Source organism: Pocillopora verrucosa, chromosome 6 (genome assembly GCF_036669915.1).
Source record: "Pocillopora verrucosa isolate sample1 chromosome 6, ASM3666991v2, whole genome shotgun sequence".
Lineage (NCBI taxonomy): Eukaryota > Metazoa > Cnidaria > Anthozoa > Scleractinia > Pocilloporidae > Pocillopora > Pocillopora verrucosa.
The window spans coordinates 20,959,861-20,977,132 of NC_089317.1; the positions used below are offsets into that span (position 1 = coordinate 20,959,861).

The window sequence follows — 17,272 nt, forward strand, 5'->3', positions numbered from 1 at the left end:
TTTAACTTAGGTATGAAAACGCGAGAAAACGATAGTTTCTACCAAAGTGTCAGCCAATCGAAATCAAGATAGTTTGAATTGAAAATTTGACGGTATAACGATGGTCGTGTGACGACTTAACGTGTTCTGTGCTTTGTTTCTCAGTCGAGGTACAAATTAACGACAGGTGGTTCTCATGTTTAATTAACGTGTGGGTTCTTCGTTTTAGTTTTTAAAATTATACATCCAGTAGCTTTGATTGCAGTTACATTCATTTGTTCGTGATGGCCTGACGGTATGTCATAGATCAAATGCGTTACATAGACAACGTCCACACTACGAAGCAGTTAAAGAAGTAACTTTGACGTACTCTAACTCTGAAAATAGTACTCAGCTCTAATTTTGGGTAAGTTTACACGTTTAGTATGCCCGGTACGAATTTGATCAACTCTTGCGGCATTCGACTGACTTCGACAATTTTCTCGTCATCATACTTTTTTTTCTTTTCTCTTCTCGATCAACGCGCGCAGTCATATGCTGGTGATACTTTACAGTTTACTTTGCTTGGTGGATGTTGTGCTCAAGACACGCATTTTACGTACTGAATTTATGCGTCATTATGCTCTCTCAGAGGAATTGTTTTTGTCGAGATATCCTCTTTTAAATTTCATCTTAAAAAGCCGATGAAGAGTATAGAACTTCTCGAAGCGGGCCACTTAGACTCTAATAATTTTAACGATGATCAATTCACTTTTTTTTTTACTAGACTCGAGAAGATAAAAAATATGAAGGTTTAATACAACCATTCCCTGGAAAGCTTGCTTCAACTTCAGACTAAATCGTCCATAAAATATTTCGATAATGCAACGAAAACAATTGTCTTTTTAATTAGGGTGATGATGAAGGATTCGATCAAGATGTTTTCAGCTGTCTTCATCGGAGCTGTCGTTGCAAATTTCATTATTGTGTCAGCCAATGATAACTCTTCTACAGAGGAAGAAGAAAGGAAGATCAAACGGTACCCAAATCTAACAATAACTTGGATTGTCAAACCACCGTATGTCGCTCGGCCCACCAATGGATCCATAGATAGCAGTGCTCAGGGACTGATCCGAGATACGCTTTTACGATACATTGAGTATGAATGCAGTCAATATCTTGGTGTCGAATACCAAGTGGAAGACCGGCAAGTTAACAGTGAATATGAAATGATCGCACTTCTGAGGCAAAACAAAGTCCACGTTGCAGCTCCTATATTCGAGCCAAAAGGGGACAGACACTACAGCGAGTTCCCATTTTTCAAAGTTGTTGATTATCCAGGAACAGACTACATTACCACTGAAGAAGGGAACAACAAGATCAAATATGTTTTGGATGCCGTTCTGAAGTCTTGGCCACTGCTAGCTGTTACTCTGGTCCTGACTGCCATTTCAGGAGTTGTTATGTGGGCTTTGGTAAGTTTGAATTTGTGTCACCAAACAGTCTTTGGCGCCCAAAGGGCATTTTCTAACTATATGCACTAATTTTTTTACTGTTTAATAAATTTAAACCTTTATAAAATGATTTACGTGATCTTTCAACGTCAACAGATCATTTTATCTGCGAAAGATGGGAAACAATTATCACGATCGAGGCACAAAAATAAATCCACCACAGACTGTCTGACTTAGCGACAGGGAACTTCTCAGCAAAAGCGACCGGAAAATCTTGCAGCGGGGAGGCAACCGTTTGGGGATATACATTGACAAATTTAATTGTATTTATTTATTCATTAATAATATAACACCTTTATTTTTGTTTATTAAGCATTGTTTCTTCACTTTTTTTAGGACACTTACTGGAACAGTGAAGAGTTTCCACGTTCATTCATCAAAGGCTCATGGGATGGATTTTGGTGGTCTTTTATTTCGATGACCACAGTAGGGTAAACCTCTTTACTTTCATAACTAGCCTTGCAGAAAATGTTGGCAAAAGCCTATTGAATTTTGGAGATTTTATTTAAGTTATAGACACTACAAATTTTAATTGGACCCAAAACAGTGGACCAGAGAAGCCTCCCTCGTTGATGTCCAATGTTTATTTCGAGCCAATTCAGCATGGTCCAGTCATCTAATTTTGGATGTTCTGTCATGATCAGTGCGCAAGCAGATTTAAGGTGATAATGATCTCTTTCGTCTCAGGTATGGTGACAAATCTCCCAAATCTCTTCCTGCACGGATATTCTCTATTGTTTGGATTCTCGTGGGCCTGATTGTTATGGCAATCTTTACAGCGAACGTCACTTCAGCCCTGACGGCTCTTTCCCTGGAAACCGAACCAAGTACCTTTGCTAATAAGAAAGTAAGGCTGATGGATTGCTAAACGATGAAAAAAAAATGTGGCATGTTATGGATAAATAAGCGATACAAAAGACTAGCGCCTTGCAATGTACACCATGCATTCCCGAGCAGTTTGCAGATCACCAAGAAAATGTCATCTTACATATGAAGACACGCGTAACGATGTTGTGACTTTCCTATTCCCGTTCTTGTTCTTGGTTAAATTTCATTCCTGTTCTTGCCCTTGTTCCTATTATTCTTCTCCTGCGACCTCTTTTTCTTTTTCGTTGTCGTCATGTCCTTTTTAAAAACGATCTAAAAAGTTATTATTATAATTATACAACTGTGTTGTAGAAAACTATACTATGTCTAATAAAAAAAATTTTTTTCATTAGGTTGCAGTTATAGGAAATGGGACAGAGTACCAACATGCACTACAGGAGGAAGCTGAACCAATAGGTATATATGTACAATTCCATAATCACTAGATGCAATTAGTTGTTCTAAAACCAGAGTTTAAGCTTTACCATTTGGACAAGCAACCCGTTGCAAGCATGGCCCATCAAACCTGGACACGAAAAGGGTAAAATGTCTTGGATACGTCGACGGAGTATGCACCCTCATATTCAATCAGTCTATTTGCTGCAATTAGCTACTTTAATTTAGGAATTATAGTCAACTGATCTTCCTTGTGAGCCGTTAGCCTTAAGAACGACGTCTCAACAACCTATTCAAACGTCAACAGCTACAGCCTTGTACGTCAGTTGGGTGTAATAAACCGACTGGTACATCAGGTCGTTCTGCTTGGTTCGTTTTTAAATGACCTAAATAAACTCTTGGGTATGTTGAAAGTGGTTGTTGACATTTTTTAGGGGTCTTCTCTTAGTTAGCACACCAGCTTTCCAGAGTCAGTCGTTGAAAGTAGTTGGTGCTGTAAGTTAAAAGTTGCGGAAAATCTCAATTATTGATGTAGTTCGCTACACTAGGTGATTGTTGATGACACCATTTAATTTCTCGTCACTCTTTCTTTTAAATTCATGCCAGTCTCTTCAGTGTACGAGGGTCGGCATTCTGTCTGCCGTGTTAATACTTTGTTGTTTTTTTTTCATACTGTATCTAGTGCGCAACAGTATCGAAGACGCTGTTAAAGATTTGCAGTCCCAGAAAGTTGATGGATTATTCATAGATCACTACGTAAACACCTTTTACCACTCAAAAGAAAAACTGAAAACGCTTCTCACCGTCAAGAAATTGGAACTTCAAAGAGACGTCGGTGTTCTCTTTTCAAAGGACAGAAAAGACCTGGCAGATTGCTTAAATTATCAGCGTTCCACCATTTTGAGGTCCGCTCAAACCATCATTGCAACATATAAGGTACAGCTTTAAGTTGGGAGAAGTATTTGAGCACCACGCCCAGATCTCTGCTTTATCAGCTATTGTGCGTGAAACATGAAAAACATTTAACAGGGTCAGCAACTTCTGTTTCCCAGGTCACTTAGACAAAAGTAACCAATTCGAATACAGGAGAGGAGAAATTAATTCCTTATGACTTCTTTCTTGTCATCGCTTGCCTTATACCCATGAAATGATTGGCACGATTGAGTCATGATTAATTGATCTATTTATAAGATAATCATGAATGTTTTCTTTTTTGACAGTCCACCAAAAGCAATCCAGCCAAACAATTCAGTTTGTTTGACGATTCTTCCAGCTTTGTTAAAATACTCCTGTACATTTTGCTTGGAGTATTGGCGGGAATGCTTTGTATTGGAGTAATATGGGACTTACTTATCAGGAAGAAGTCTGGCAAGCAGCAAAATTCCACGATAGAGTGGCGTAAGCTAGTTTTCTTTTGACGGTGTCCATTTGTTCATCGTGTAGTGAATATCATCGTCTGCCTGTAATTCATTCATCTATCCATTTATCCATCGGTCTTTTCATTTTACTTAAGTTTCCGAATATATCCATTCAACCCCATATCAATCATTACGGATTAAGTTATTTACTCATTTATACAATTATTTACTTTTTCAACAAGCCATCCCTTCATCAATCTACTCATTCATCCTTCTGTCTATCCATCCATCTATCCATCCATCCATCCATCCATCCATTCGATTCATTCACTTCATCCACAAATTTATCTTTTTTTTTCATTTTTGCATGTTTTTTTTTTCCTATTTAACATTGTCGTCAGTTCGATTTCAACGGCGGGCCTTCTCCATTGATGTGGTTATGTGGCATTATGAATTAATCCAACTTCATTCATTTAACAGAAGCTGAAAACAAAGGAATGCCGTTAACTGAGAGAGAAAGTATTCTCAAAGACTTTGAAGTAGCCAAAAGACTTCTTAAACAAATGCAAGATCACTTTATTATACTGGAATCAAAGGTTTCAAAACTTCGGGGTAGCCAGTAAACGGTGCGTTCAGTGAGTTTTGCAAGTTACAAACCATGCAACACGTGTACAGGTTAAAAAATATCTTGATTGCATACTTATGTATGTACTGATTTCACTCCAAAGGCAGGCAATATTCAACGTCTATGTAACAGGACAAGGCTAGAACAGCATTATCTACTTATCTATCACAACTTGATGGAAATTTCTGAAAAGAAGTGTGCTTGTATGTTAAAGCAATCGTACTGGAAAATAGCTTCCGTGTATGATTTCGTCATGCGTTAACTGAATTTTTCTTCTCCAGCTTCTAGCTTAATTTTTTTTAATTACTCCTTATTATATCTGCCAATCTGCATCTTGACATTTTGGCTTGGGGTAAAGTTATCTATTCTTACGTAAACTTACAGGTGGCTTATTACTTCCACTGTACTTACGAACTTAACGAATGCAGATCATCGATCTCTTTGAAGTTTTCGAATTCTTGTATTAGTCTTAGCCTTTTTTTCCATAAGGTTTTCAGCCCCTTTTTGCAGATTGAAAAACTTTACTTAGCAAATTATTTCATCATTGTCTCTCATAATCAGTTCAATAGATAACAACAAAAGTCTTTGTTAAGTTCTTACTTAGTTAAAATGCATTGTATTTTGTCGTTTGAGTAGTTCAATAGTTCAGGAAGTCCAGCTACGTGCATCCAGCGGCAGGAGTGAGACTACTATAAGGCCTTGCGAACAGTAAATGGTTGATTATTTTAACTGGAGGCCAATTCGACCGCAGAGGTGACTTAGCGAGATTAAAATCACACTAGGCTACTATCCTTTGATGGCGAGGGTGGCCTGCACGCAAGCAACCGCGTTTATCTATTACTCCTTGCTCAATAGAATGGAAAATACGTAAAATAGGAATGTATTTATGTACACATAACACTTAGAGAAAAAAAGAAAGACAAAACAAATAAATATATGTTCAAAATCATAAAACCGAATATGAATTAAATGCTAATGATTTTTATTTCTAATACAAGCTTTCCTATTTCTTGTTTTTGTCCTTTTTGATTTTTTCAGTTTGTTTGTTTTGCTTTTTTTTCTGTGTTGCTTTATTTCTTTCTCGCAATATAATTCCACACTTTCTCAGAGAATGATAAGCCTGGCCGAGTGACAACATTTTGTTAACCATGGCAGTGACTACTAGCGAAGTTAAGTTGGGAAGTTCATCATTAATACCAATATGTTTCCTAGATGGACTTTCCATTATTATGATTTTCTTGACCTGCCAATTGGTCTTCCATAATTGGATAATTATTGTGCAGAAAATGCCTTGTTTTCGAAGTCAAAGAGCACATATAATGAAACCTAGTGTTGCTTACTCCGTGCAATGAATAGCAGCGCGTGGCTCGAGAGCCTGTGTCTTGGAACCATTATTGTTTAGAAAGCATAAACAGGCCAACAAAGTGAGAGTTACCCCTTACATAATGCTGAAGCGTTTGGGAAAGCACGAAGGACACGAAGACGATTGTCGCGAAATTAATTGAGACAGTTGAATAACTTGAAAAACATTTAAAGGTTAGAGTAGAAAAAATTCATGCACGGAGCATGTCCACGAAAATCTCATCTTATGATGTATCTTTATAAAAAGTATTTTTGCAAGTATCAGTTTGAAGAGAAATTATGCATGTATCTATATAAAGAGAAATTATGCAAGTATCTTTTTATTAGGAATAATGCAAGTCAATGTTCCGAAATAAGGATGCCACAAAATCCTCTTCCTCTTTCCTGTTTATCAAGAATAAATCTATGTTACGATTAGCAGATTGACTGACTGACTGACCGACAGACCAATTGACCGAACGACTGACTGAATGACTGACTGACTGACTGACAGGCTGCCTGATCGACTGAATGACTGACCAACCGACAGATTGATTGACTGACTGACTGTCTATCACCCATAAACACTGACCCACTGACCGACTGAGTGACTGACTGACAGACTGACCGACTTGCTCGTTTGGCGTTGTTGATTAATTGATTGATGGATTTATTAACTCATTTCATTGGCAGATAACAATAATGGAGACTTGGTTTAAGTTATTGTTGGCTCTTTTCATTGGTCTCGTTGCTTTTAAATTCTGAGTGACTTCAGCCAAATCAAGCTCATCCGAACCCGATGATAATGAAAAGGAAAACCTAACCATTGCCTGGATTTACAAGCCTCCCTACATAAGAGGACCCGATAACAGTTCCTTGGACAATCAAGGTCATGGAATAGTACGAGATGCCATTTTAAGATACGTATGATGGGATTGCAGCGCCGATCGCTATGAAATAACGAACCTCAGAGCTGAAAGTGAATCTGGCATGATACAAATGCTGAAGCAAAACAAAGTCCATATAGCAATTCCTATATTCGAACAACAAAAAAGTACAAAAGTACTCTGAATTTATCTTTTTCAAATTACTGGAATATCCTGGTACGGGATACATAGCTTTGGCCGACGATGAAAACGACGCTCTTGATGTCGTTTTCGATTCTGTATCGAAGTCTTGGCCATTGCTTGCTGTCACCATGACCATGATCTTCACGGCCATTGCTGGAATCATCATGTGGGCACTGTTAAGATTAAGTTCATAAGTACAGCTGTCCTCTGAGATAAATTTGAATGCATGATTGCAAAATTAAAATGCTCGCACATATCCATTTATCCTTACAGGTCAGTCTCTTTTAAGAAATTTCAATTTCTCCCCCCCCCCCCCCCCCCCACCCATTAAAAGTCAGATTGTGTAAAACGGTTATTTGCAATTCTCAAAGTTAAGAAATAATAGGAATGACATTTTTATGATTACAAGGGGATGAGACCGGGAACAAGAGAAAAAACTTCATATGTAATTTTTTTGTTCTACCAGGATACATACTGGAATGGCGAAGAATTTCCACGTTCATTCATCAGAGGCTCATGGGATGGATTTTGGTGGTCCTTTATTTCCATGACCACTGTAGGGTAAGCTGACCACTGTAGGGTAAGCTGACCACTGTAGGGTAAGCTGACCACTGTAGGGTAAGCTGACCACTGTAGGGTGAGCTGTTAAGTGGTCAGAATGTGGTAATTTCTTTCTCGTCCACGAGTCGTCCATGTGTCTTATGCTCTTTCGTGATTAAGCCCCATAGGTTTGTTTCCCAGGACAGCGTCCTGCGAGTGCAGATAAAATCATCACCAATACCTCTTTCATTTCGTACCTTTCTTATTGGCAAGGTATGGAGACAAGGCACCCAAGTCGGCTATGGCTCGTATTTATTCTGTCGTCTGGATCTTATTTGGCCTCAGAGCTATGGAAATTTTCATGGCATATGTCACTAATGCATTGACAGCTCTCTCTCTGCAACTTGAACCAACCAGCCTTCGTGGTGTTCAAGTTACTTTGAAAAAATATCACTCAATGAGAGTTAACTCTCTCGTTTTTTTAATTACCAATAATAATACTGGTCAAAATATTCCCGTACATTTGTCAAACGTTTGTTCTTTTAATTATAAAGGTTGATATCCCATCTTTCTTAAAGTAACCGGAGTTAGTGTTACCATTTGCAAATACATGTGAAGTAAATCGACATTAAAACTTCCATCAGGAACGTAACGAAAAAAGAGATATTAAGCTGATAAATGATGAATATATTTGCTAAGTTCTCACCAAAGTCGTTTTCATTTTGTATTGATTCTTCCTTGAAAAGATGGGTCTTTTTTTCATTTTAAGGAAAATAAAATGTGACTTAAATGATGATGACTTCATATCCAGCTTTCTCATAATTAATTTTCCAAAGTCTGTTCAGTATAATAAAGTATTTTTTCCCAGTAATGTGCTAAGGGCAGAGCGCATCAAAGTTTGCATTTTAATTGGCTTCTCGTGAAAGAAATCGAATTTTTTTTTTCTCCAGTCAAAATAATATAAAACTTGAAATTTAGCCTTTGGAGTTCATCGTGTAAACTGAACGCTTTTAAAGAAGAAACCTTTCCGCAACAGATCAATGTATGTTGTTTAGGAATTCAGAGGACTCATTAGACACACTGCTTTCCTTATACGAATACATGTTAATGTGCTATTTAACTACCCTTAGGGCGTGAATTTTTAACTAAGTGGCGTTTTTAAATAAAATACATCGATGGCAAAGAATAGTTAGAATGTCCCCCAATAACTACTGACTATCTGAATTGATAAGACTTAAATTTTTTACTTAGAATCCATGCCAGTTCTTGCTTCATTTTATCTCGACATCTACTAATTATCAACTTTTCTAAGTGAGAATAGTAAACCTATGAAATATATAAATAACCATATTGCCGTTATTATATATGCGTTAGGCTAAATATTATTACTTTTGCCAGTTGATGACAACTGGATACCATCAATACAGTGAGTCAAATAAATGTGTCCTGGGGCTGTTTATCTGATCCTGCCATTATAATGGGATCTTTTCTGAGGCATCTTTAGAGAGCAAAGAAGTGCATTGATAATTTAAAATTAATTCAAAATTTAACTTAGGTATTAAAAGGCGAGAAAACGAAAGTTTCTACCAAAGTGTCAGCCAATCGAAATCAAGATACAGTTTGAATTGAACAATTTGACGGTATAAGGATGGTCGTGTGGTAACCTAACGTATTCTGTGCTTTGTTTCTAAGTCGAGGTACAAATTAACGACAGGTGGTTCTCATGTTTAATTAACGTGTGGGTTCTTCGTTTTAGTTGTTAAGATTATACATCCAGTGGCGTTGATTGCAGTTACATTCATTTGTTCGTGATGGCCTAGCCGTATTTCACAGATCAAGTGCGTTACATAGACAACGTCCACACTACGAAGCAGTTAAAGAAGTATCTTTGACGTACTCTAACTCTGAAAATAGCATTCAGCTCTAATTTTGGGTAAGTTTGCACATTGAGTACGCCCGGTACGAATTTGATCGACTATTGCGGCATTCGACTGACTTCGACAATTTCTCGTCATCATTCCTTTTTTTTCTTTTTTCTTCTCGATTAACGCGCACAGTCATATGCCAGGGATATTTACAGTTTTACTTTGCTTGGTGAATGTTGTGCTCAAGACACGTATGTTACTTACTGAATTTATGCGTCATTATGCTCTCTCAGAGGAATTGTTTTTGTCGAGATATCTTCTTTTAATTTTCATCTTAAAAAGCCGATGAAGAGTAAAGAACTTCTCGAAGCGGGCCACTTAAACTCTCTAATAATTTTAACGATTATCAATTCACTTTTTTCGAGAAGATAAAAAAATATGAGGTCTAATAGAACCATTCCCTGGAAAGCTTGATTCAGTTTCGGACTAAAATCACCCCTAAAATATTTCGATAATGCAACGAAAACAATTGTCTTTTTAATCAGGGTGATAATGAAAGATTGGACTAAGGTGTTTTCAGCTGTCTTCATCGGAGCTGTTGTTGCAAATTTCATCACTGTGTCAGCCAATGATAACTCTTCTACAGAGGAAGACGAATCGAAGATCGAATGGTACCTAAATCTAACAATAACTTGGATTTCCAAACCACCGTATGTCGCTCGACCCACCAATGGATCTATAGACAGCGGGGCTCAGGGACTGATCCGAGACACGCTTTTACGATACATGACGTTTGAATGCGGTATTCTTCATGGCATCGAATACCAAGTAGAAGACCGCCAAGTTAACAGTGAATATGAAATGATCGCACTTCTGAGGCAAAACAAAGTCCACGTTGCAGCTCCTATATTTGAGCCAAAAGGGGACAGACACTATAGCGAGTTCCCATTTTTCAAAGTCGTTGATTATCCAGGAACAGACTACATTACCACTGAAGAAGGGAACAACAAGATCAGCTATGTTTTGGATGCTGTTCTGAAGTCTTGGCCACTGCTAGCTGTTACTCTGGTCCTGACAGCCATTTCAGGAGTTGTTATGTGGGCTTTGGTAAGTTTGAGTTTGTGTAACAAAACAGTCTCTAGCGCCCAAAGGGTATTTTCTAACTATATGCACTACTTTTTTATTGTTTAATAAATTTAAACCTTTGCAAAATGATTTACGAGATCTTTCAACGTCAACGACCCATTTTATCTGCGAAAGGTAGGAAACAATTATCATGATTGAAGGACAAAAATAATTCAACCACAGACTGTCTGACTTAACTAGAGGGTACTCGTTAGGGAGCTAGGCCGCCTGCGCAGTTCATAATTATAAATATTAATAACTATACCCGGTTCCTAACTATAACATGTGACAAGCGTTCTTCGTGTATTTAAGGCTTAAAATGCTACACTTAGAATAACATTGTCGAAAGTGTGGAGTATAGAGTAAGCATTTGAGTTTGGGTTATTTGATCTTAATTAATTATAAGAGACGGTTAGGAAGTGTCACGGCAAAAAAGATATAGTTTGAAATCATTCACTTCCTACCTCTTTATCAACAATAGCGACCGGCACATCTTGTAGCGGGTAAGCAACCGTTTGGGGATACACATTGAGAAATTTGATCGTATCTATTTATTCATTAATAATATAACACCTTTTTTCTTGTTTACTAAGAATTGTTTCTTCACTTTTTTCAGGACACTTACTGGAATAGTGAAGAGTTTCCACGTTCATTCATCAAAGGCTCATGGGATGGATTTTGGTGGTCTTTTATTTCGATGACCACAGTAGGGTAAACCTCTTTAGTTACATAACTAGCTTTGCAAAAAATGTTGTCAAACACCTAATGAATTTTGGAGATTTTATTTAAATTTATGGACACTACAAATTTTAATTGGACCTCAAAACAGTGGACCAGAGAAGCCTCCCTCGTTGATGTCAAATGTTTATTTCGAGCCGATTCACCATGGTCCAGCCATCTAATTTTGGATGTTCTATCATGATCAGTGTGCAAGCAGATTTAGGTGATAATGATCTCTTTCGTCTCAGGTATGGTGACAAATCTCCCAAATCTCTTCCTGCACGGATATTCTCTATTGTTTGGATTCTCGTGGGCCTGATTGTTATGGCAATCTTTACAGCGAACGTCACTTCAGCCCTGACGGCTCTTTCCCTGGAGACCGAACCAAGTAGCTTTGCTAATAAGAAAGTGAGGCTGATAGATTGCTAAACGATGAAAAAAAATGTGGCATGTTATGGATAAATTAGCGATGCAAGAGGCTAACGCCGTGCAACGTACACCATGCATTCCCGAACAGATTGCAGATCACCAAGAAAATGTCATCATTACATGTGAAGACACGCGTAACGATGTTGTGACTTTCCTATTTCTGTTCTTTTTCTTGGTTAAATTTCATTCCTGTTCTTGCCGTTATTCCTATTATTCTTCTCCTGCGTCCTCTTTTTCTTTTTCGTTGTCGTCTTGTCATTTTTTAAAAACGATCTAAAAAGTTATTATTATAATTATACAACTATGTTGTAGAAAACTATAATATGTCTGATAAAAAAATCTTTTTCGTCAGGTTGCAGTTATAGGAAATGGGACAGAGTACCAACATGCACTACAGGAGGAGGCTGAACCAATAGGTATATATGTACAATTCCATAACCACTGGATGCAACTAGTTGTTCTAAAACCAGAGTGTAAGCTTTACCAATTGAATAAGCAACCCGTTGCAAGCATGGCCCATCAACCCTGGACACGAAAAGGGTAAAATGTCTTGGATACGTCGACGGAGTATGCACCCTCATATTCAATCAATCCATTTGCTACAATTAATTGCTTTAATTTAAGAATTATAGTCAACTTGTTTTCCTTGTGAGCCGTTAGCCTTAAGAACGACGTCTCAACAACCTATTCAAAAGTCAACAGCTACAGTCTTGTACGTCAGTTGGGTGTAATAAACCGACTGGTACGTCAGGTCGTTCTGCTCGGTTCGTTTTTAAATGAACTAATTAAATTCTTGGGTATGTTGAAAGTGGTTGTTGACATTTTTGAGGAGTCTTTTCTTAGTTAGCACACCAGCTTTCCAGAGTCAGTCGTTGAAAGTAGTTGGTGCTGTAAGTTAAAAGTTGCGGGAAATCTCAATTATTGATGTAGTTCGCTACACTAGGTGATTGTTGATGACACTATTTAATTTCTCGTCACTATTTCTTTTAAATTCATGCCAGTCTCTTCAGTGTACGAGGGTCGGCATTCTGTCTGCCGTGTTAATACTTTGTTGTTTTTTTTTTCATACTGTATCTAGTGCGCAACAGTATCGAAGACGCTGTTAAAGATGTGCAGTCCCAGAAAGTCGATGGATTATTCATAGATAACTACGCAAACACCTTTTACCACTCAAGAGAAAAACTGAAAACGCTTCTCACCGTCAAGAAATTGGAACTTCAAAGAGATGTCGGGGTTCTCTTTTCAAAGGACAGAAAATACCTGGCAGATTGCTTAAATTATCAGCGTTCCACCATTTTGAGGTCGGCTCAAACCATCACTGCAACATATAAGGTACAGCTTTAAGTTGGGAGAATTATTTGAACAACGAGCTCAGATCTCTGCTTTATCAGCTATTGTGCGTGAAACATGAAAAACATTTAACAGGGTCAGCAACTTCTGTTACCCAGGTCACTTAGACAAAAGTAACCAATTTGAATGCAGGAGAGGAGAAATTAATTCCTTATGACTTCTTTCTTGTCATCGCTTGCCTTAATCCCATGATTGGCACGATTTGAGTCATGATGAATTGATCTATTTATAAGAAAATCATGAATGTTTTCTTTTTTGACAGTCCACCAAAAGTAATCCAGCCAAACAATTCAGTTTGTTTGACGATTCTTCCAGCTTTGTTAAAATACTCCTGTACATTTTGCTTGGAGTATTGGCGGGAATGCTTTGTATTGGAGTAATATGGGACTTACTTATCAGGAAGAAGTCTGGCAAGAAGCAAAATTCCATGATAGAGTGGCGTAAGCTTGTTTCCTTTTGACGGTGTCCATTTATTCATCGTGTTGTGAATAGTTTCATCTGCCTTTAATTCATTCATCTATCCATTTATCCATCGGTCTTTTCATTGTACTTAAATTTCCGAATATATCCATTCAACCCCACATCAGTCATTACGGATTAAGTGATTCAGTAATTTATACAATTATTCACTTTTTCAACCAGCCATCCCTTCATCAGTCGTCTCGTTCATCCTTATATCCATCCATCCATTCATTCGATTCATTCACGTCATCCACAAATTTATCTAATTATTTTTTCTCATTTTTTCTCAGTTTTTTTTCTATTCAACATTGTATTCAGTTCGATTCCAACGGCGGGCCTTCTCCATTGATGTGGTTATGTGGCATTATGAAATAATCCATCTTCATTCATTTAACAGAAGCTGAAAACAAAGGAATGCCGTTAACTGAGAGAGAAAGTATTCTCAACGACTTTGAAGTAGCCAAAAGACTTCTTAAACAAATGCAAGATCACTTTACAACACTGGAATCAAAGGTTTCAAAAATTCGGGATAACCAGTAAACGGTGCGTTCAGTGGGATTTGCAAGTTATGAACCATGCAACACGTGTACGTGTTCAAAAAATATCTAGATTGCATATCTATGTATGTACGGATTTCACTCCAAAGGCAGATAATATTTAACATCTGTGTAAGAGGATAAAGTTAGGACAGCATTATCTACCTATCTATTGCAACTTGATGGAAATTTCTGAAAAGAAGTGGGCTTGTATGTTATCGTTAAAGCAATCGTACTGGAAAATAGCTATCGTGTATGATTTCGTCATTTGCTAACTGAATTTTTTATGGCTCTTCCCCAGCTTCTTGCTCAACTTCCTCTAAACTAATCCTCATTATATCTATCAATCTGCATCTTGACATTTTGGCTTGGGGTGAAGTTATCTATTTTCACGTTAACTTACAGATATCTTATTACTTTCACTGAAATTAAGAACTTAGCGAATGCAAATTATCGCCGGATCTCTTTGAAGTTTTCAAATTCTTGTATTAGTCCAAAATTTAGCCTTTTTCTTCAATAATTTTTTCACCCCTTTTTTTCATATTAAAAAACCTAACGTAGCTTATTATTTCATCGTTGTTTCTCATAATCGTTTCAATAGAAAACAACAAAGTCTTTGTTAAGTTCTTACTTATTTAAAATGCATTGAATTTTGTCATTTCATTAGTTCAATAGTTCAGGTAGTCCAGCTGCGTGCATCCAGCGGCAGCGACGAGACTACCATAAGGCCTTACGAAGAGGAAATGGTTGATAATTTTAACTGGAGGCCAATTCGACCGTAGAGGTTACTTAGCGAGATTAAAAACACACTTGGCTACTATCCTATACACAAGCAACTGCGTTTATCTATTACTCCTTGCACAATAGAATGGAAATTACGTAAAATACGAATGTATTTATGTTCACATAACACTTAGTGGAAAAGAAAAAAGGAAATGAATATCTGCTCAAAGTCATTAAACCGAATATGAATTAAAAGCTAATGATTTTTAGAACTAATACAAAATTTCCTATTTCTTGTTTTTGTCCTGTTTTGATTTTTTCAGTTTATTTGTTTTACTTTTTTCTGTGTTGCTTTATTTCTTTCTCCAATATAATTCCACACTTTCTCAAAGAATGATAAGCCTGGTCGAGTGACAACATTTTGTTCACCGTGGCAGTGACTACGAGCAAAATTGATTTGGAAAGTTCATCATTAATACCAACATGGGCCTATATGGATTTTCTAATATTATGATTTCTTGATCTGGCAATTGGTCTTCCATAATTGGATAATTAATGTGCAGAAAAGCCTTGTTTTCGAAGTCAAAGAACACATACAGTGAAACCCCGTGTCGCTTACTCCATGCAGTGAATAGCAGCGTGTGGCTTGAGAGCCTGTGTCTTGAAACCAAAGAACAGTGAAACAGGTAATTTTTAAAATCGACACATCTGCAAAATTTATTTACATATAACTGCACAGGTACCATTAATTAAATATTCTCGTGTATCGTTGGACACAATCCAGAAGGATTCTAGTCATTTCCGAAAAGGTATGGATCTACTGTACAGCAAACTCGCCCAAACCTTAATTTTTTGCAAAATTTACGTACAGATTCGCCTGTTTCACAGAAGTAGAGAGAATGAATATTTTACATGTAGTGTTACATGTTCTATAATAGCTGTTAAAACGGTGCACGGTTTGAGTTACGCTAAGAGGATAAATGACTCTGTAAAAGAAAAAAATTAGCCGTTGTCTTCTCTATCACTGAATCAGCTTGAAGCTAAGATAAGGTACTGAAAAATGATACAACGGGGAGAAAGTTTATCTGACCAGGTCAAAAACTTTCTCCCATAGCCACTGTTTTAAAACAGGATGAGTTAATTTTGAATTCGCTCCGATCCTAATTTTCTTGAGACCTCATAACGTAGTCATTTTGGGGTTTGACGACATTTAGAAAATGAAAATAAAAAAAAGTATTAAATGCCTTTATTGTTTAGAAAGCATAAACAGACTAACAAAGTAAGAGTCACCCCTTACATAATGATGAAGTGTTTGCAAAAGCACGGAGGAAAAGGAGACAATTGTCACGAAATTCATTGACACAGTTGAATAATTCTCTAGCTAACCGGTTTTAAAAACGTTTAAAGTTTAGAATAAAAAAAGTCATACACAGAGCACGTCCACGAAAATGATTTCAATTTACTTATATTTTCCTTTTCTTATTTCTTGTGTTAAAGCTACCCTAGCTAATTTGTCCAAAATGCAAATTAGTTGAGAACTGCCACTGTCTCACTGAGCCATTTCAATATGAAACTTTCAATATTTAATATCGACGAAACAAGAGCTGTAGTAACTTTCATATTCTAAAGATTTCGTCTGCCAAGGTAATTTACTCTAACATTCAAAACGTAAATTGTGTTTCAAACGATTTCAGAAAGAGACGTTGAGCATGTCAATCAAGCTTTCAATGATGACATCATTTTTTTGGATAACGCGCATTCAAAACTACAACGAAACTTTGATACATTTTGCGACAAAAAAAATAGGAAATGATTCCCTTATCTTAAAAAGTGTCCGATTTAACACTTTTTCAAAAGGGACGTGAAAAATGTTTAAGGTACTACAATCGGTGTATTCAGATAAAGCTGTCTGTCTCGCTGTGTACAAGTTTAACAAAGCCTCACACACAAATACGAACTAACTAAATCGAAAGAAACCTTTCTAGATCCAATATCACGATCTCAATCTAAATAAACTTTTCTTTCCATAAGAAAAATTAAGCAGTATCTCTTTTCTTGTTAACACTGATCGAATGGCTTGAAATATCAATTCCAAGCGAAATTATACAAGCATCTTTTCAAAGAGAAATTATGCAAGTATCGTTATAAAGAGGGATTATGCAAGTATCTTTTCATAGAGAAATTTTTCATCTATCTTTATAAAGAGAAATTATGCAAGCATCTTTTCATAGAGAAATTATGCATTTATCTATGTAAAGAGGAATTATGCAAGCATCTTTTCAAAGAGAAATTATGCAAGTATCTTTTAATTAGGAACAGCGGAAAGTCAATGGTGCGACATGAGGCCGCCGCCATTGTTTATCAAGAATAAATCTGTTACGATTAGCAGATTG

The 17,272-nt window shown here is 36.9% G+C and overlaps 2 protein-coding genes and 1 pseudogene across 3 annotated transcripts; all 3 read left to right on the forward strand.

Annotated features, from left to right (window-relative positions):
* The first annotated feature begins 252 nt into the window (after positions 1-252).
* Positions 253-6,839, forward strand: LOC131794084 (uncharacterized). 2 transcript variants are annotated; one of them, XM_066168334.1, is made up of 9 exons: positions 253-385; positions 872-1,433; positions 1,809-1,903; positions 2,160-2,319; positions 2,693-2,756; positions 3,418-3,671; positions 3,956-4,133; positions 4,574-4,719; positions 6,753-6,839. In XM_066168334.1, exons 2-8 carry the CDS (start codon positions 876-878, stop codon positions 4,714-4,716), a joined length of 1,452 nt encoding a protein of 483 aa, XP_066024431.1. In that variant the 5' UTR covers positions 253-385; positions 872-875; the 3' UTR covers positions 4,717-4,719; positions 6,753-6,839. The 2 variants fall into 2 exon arrangements, with proteins under 2 accessions (XP_066024431.1, XP_066024430.1); XM_066168333.1 differs by lacking the exon at positions 6,753-6,839 and having other exon boundaries at positions 4,574-5,021.
* LOC136281941 (uncharacterized) lies at positions 6,762-8,814 on the forward strand (annotated as a pseudogene).
* A 669-nt stretch (positions 8,815-9,483) lies between these two features.
* LOC131794036 (uncharacterized) lies at positions 9,484-14,358 on the forward strand. Its single transcript, XM_066168775.1, has 8 exons — positions 9,484-9,602; positions 10,080-10,641; positions 11,276-11,370; positions 11,628-11,787; positions 12,161-12,224; positions 12,887-13,140; positions 13,421-13,598; positions 14,018-14,358. Exons 2-8 carry the CDS (start codon positions 10,087-10,089, stop codon positions 14,158-14,160), a joined length of 1,449 nt encoding a protein of 482 aa, XP_066024872.1. The 5' UTR covers positions 9,484-9,602; positions 10,080-10,086; the 3' UTR covers positions 14,161-14,358.
* The last annotated feature ends 2,914 nt before the right edge of the window (positions 14,359-17,272 follow it).

Excerpts from the sequence above, each read along its gene's own strand:
- LOC131794084 (XM_066168334.1), top strand. The coding sequence starts at position 876 with ATGATGAAGGATTCGATCAAGATGTTTTCAGCTGTCTTCATCGGAGCT. Across the intron at positions 3,672-3,955 it reads CCATCATTGCAACATATAAG|TCCACCAAAAGCAATCCAGC; the intron begins GTACAGCTTTAA and ends CTTTTTTGACAG. Across the intron at positions 4,134-4,573 it reads AAATTCCACGATAGAGTGGC|AAGCTGAAAACAAAGGAATG; the intron begins GTAAGCTAGTTT and ends TTCATTTAACAG.
- LOC131794036 (XM_066168775.1), top strand. The coding sequence starts at position 10,087 with ATGAAAGATTGGACTAAGGTGTTTTCAGCTGTCTTCATCGGAGCTGTT. Across the intron at positions 11,788-12,160 it reads GTAGCTTTGCTAATAAGAAA|GTTGCAGTTATAGGAAATGG; the intron begins GTGAGGCTGATA and ends CTTTTTCGTCAG. Across the intron at positions 13,141-13,420 it reads CCATCACTGCAACATATAAG|TCCACCAAAAGTAATCCAGC; the intron begins GTACAGCTTTAA and ends CTTTTTTGACAG.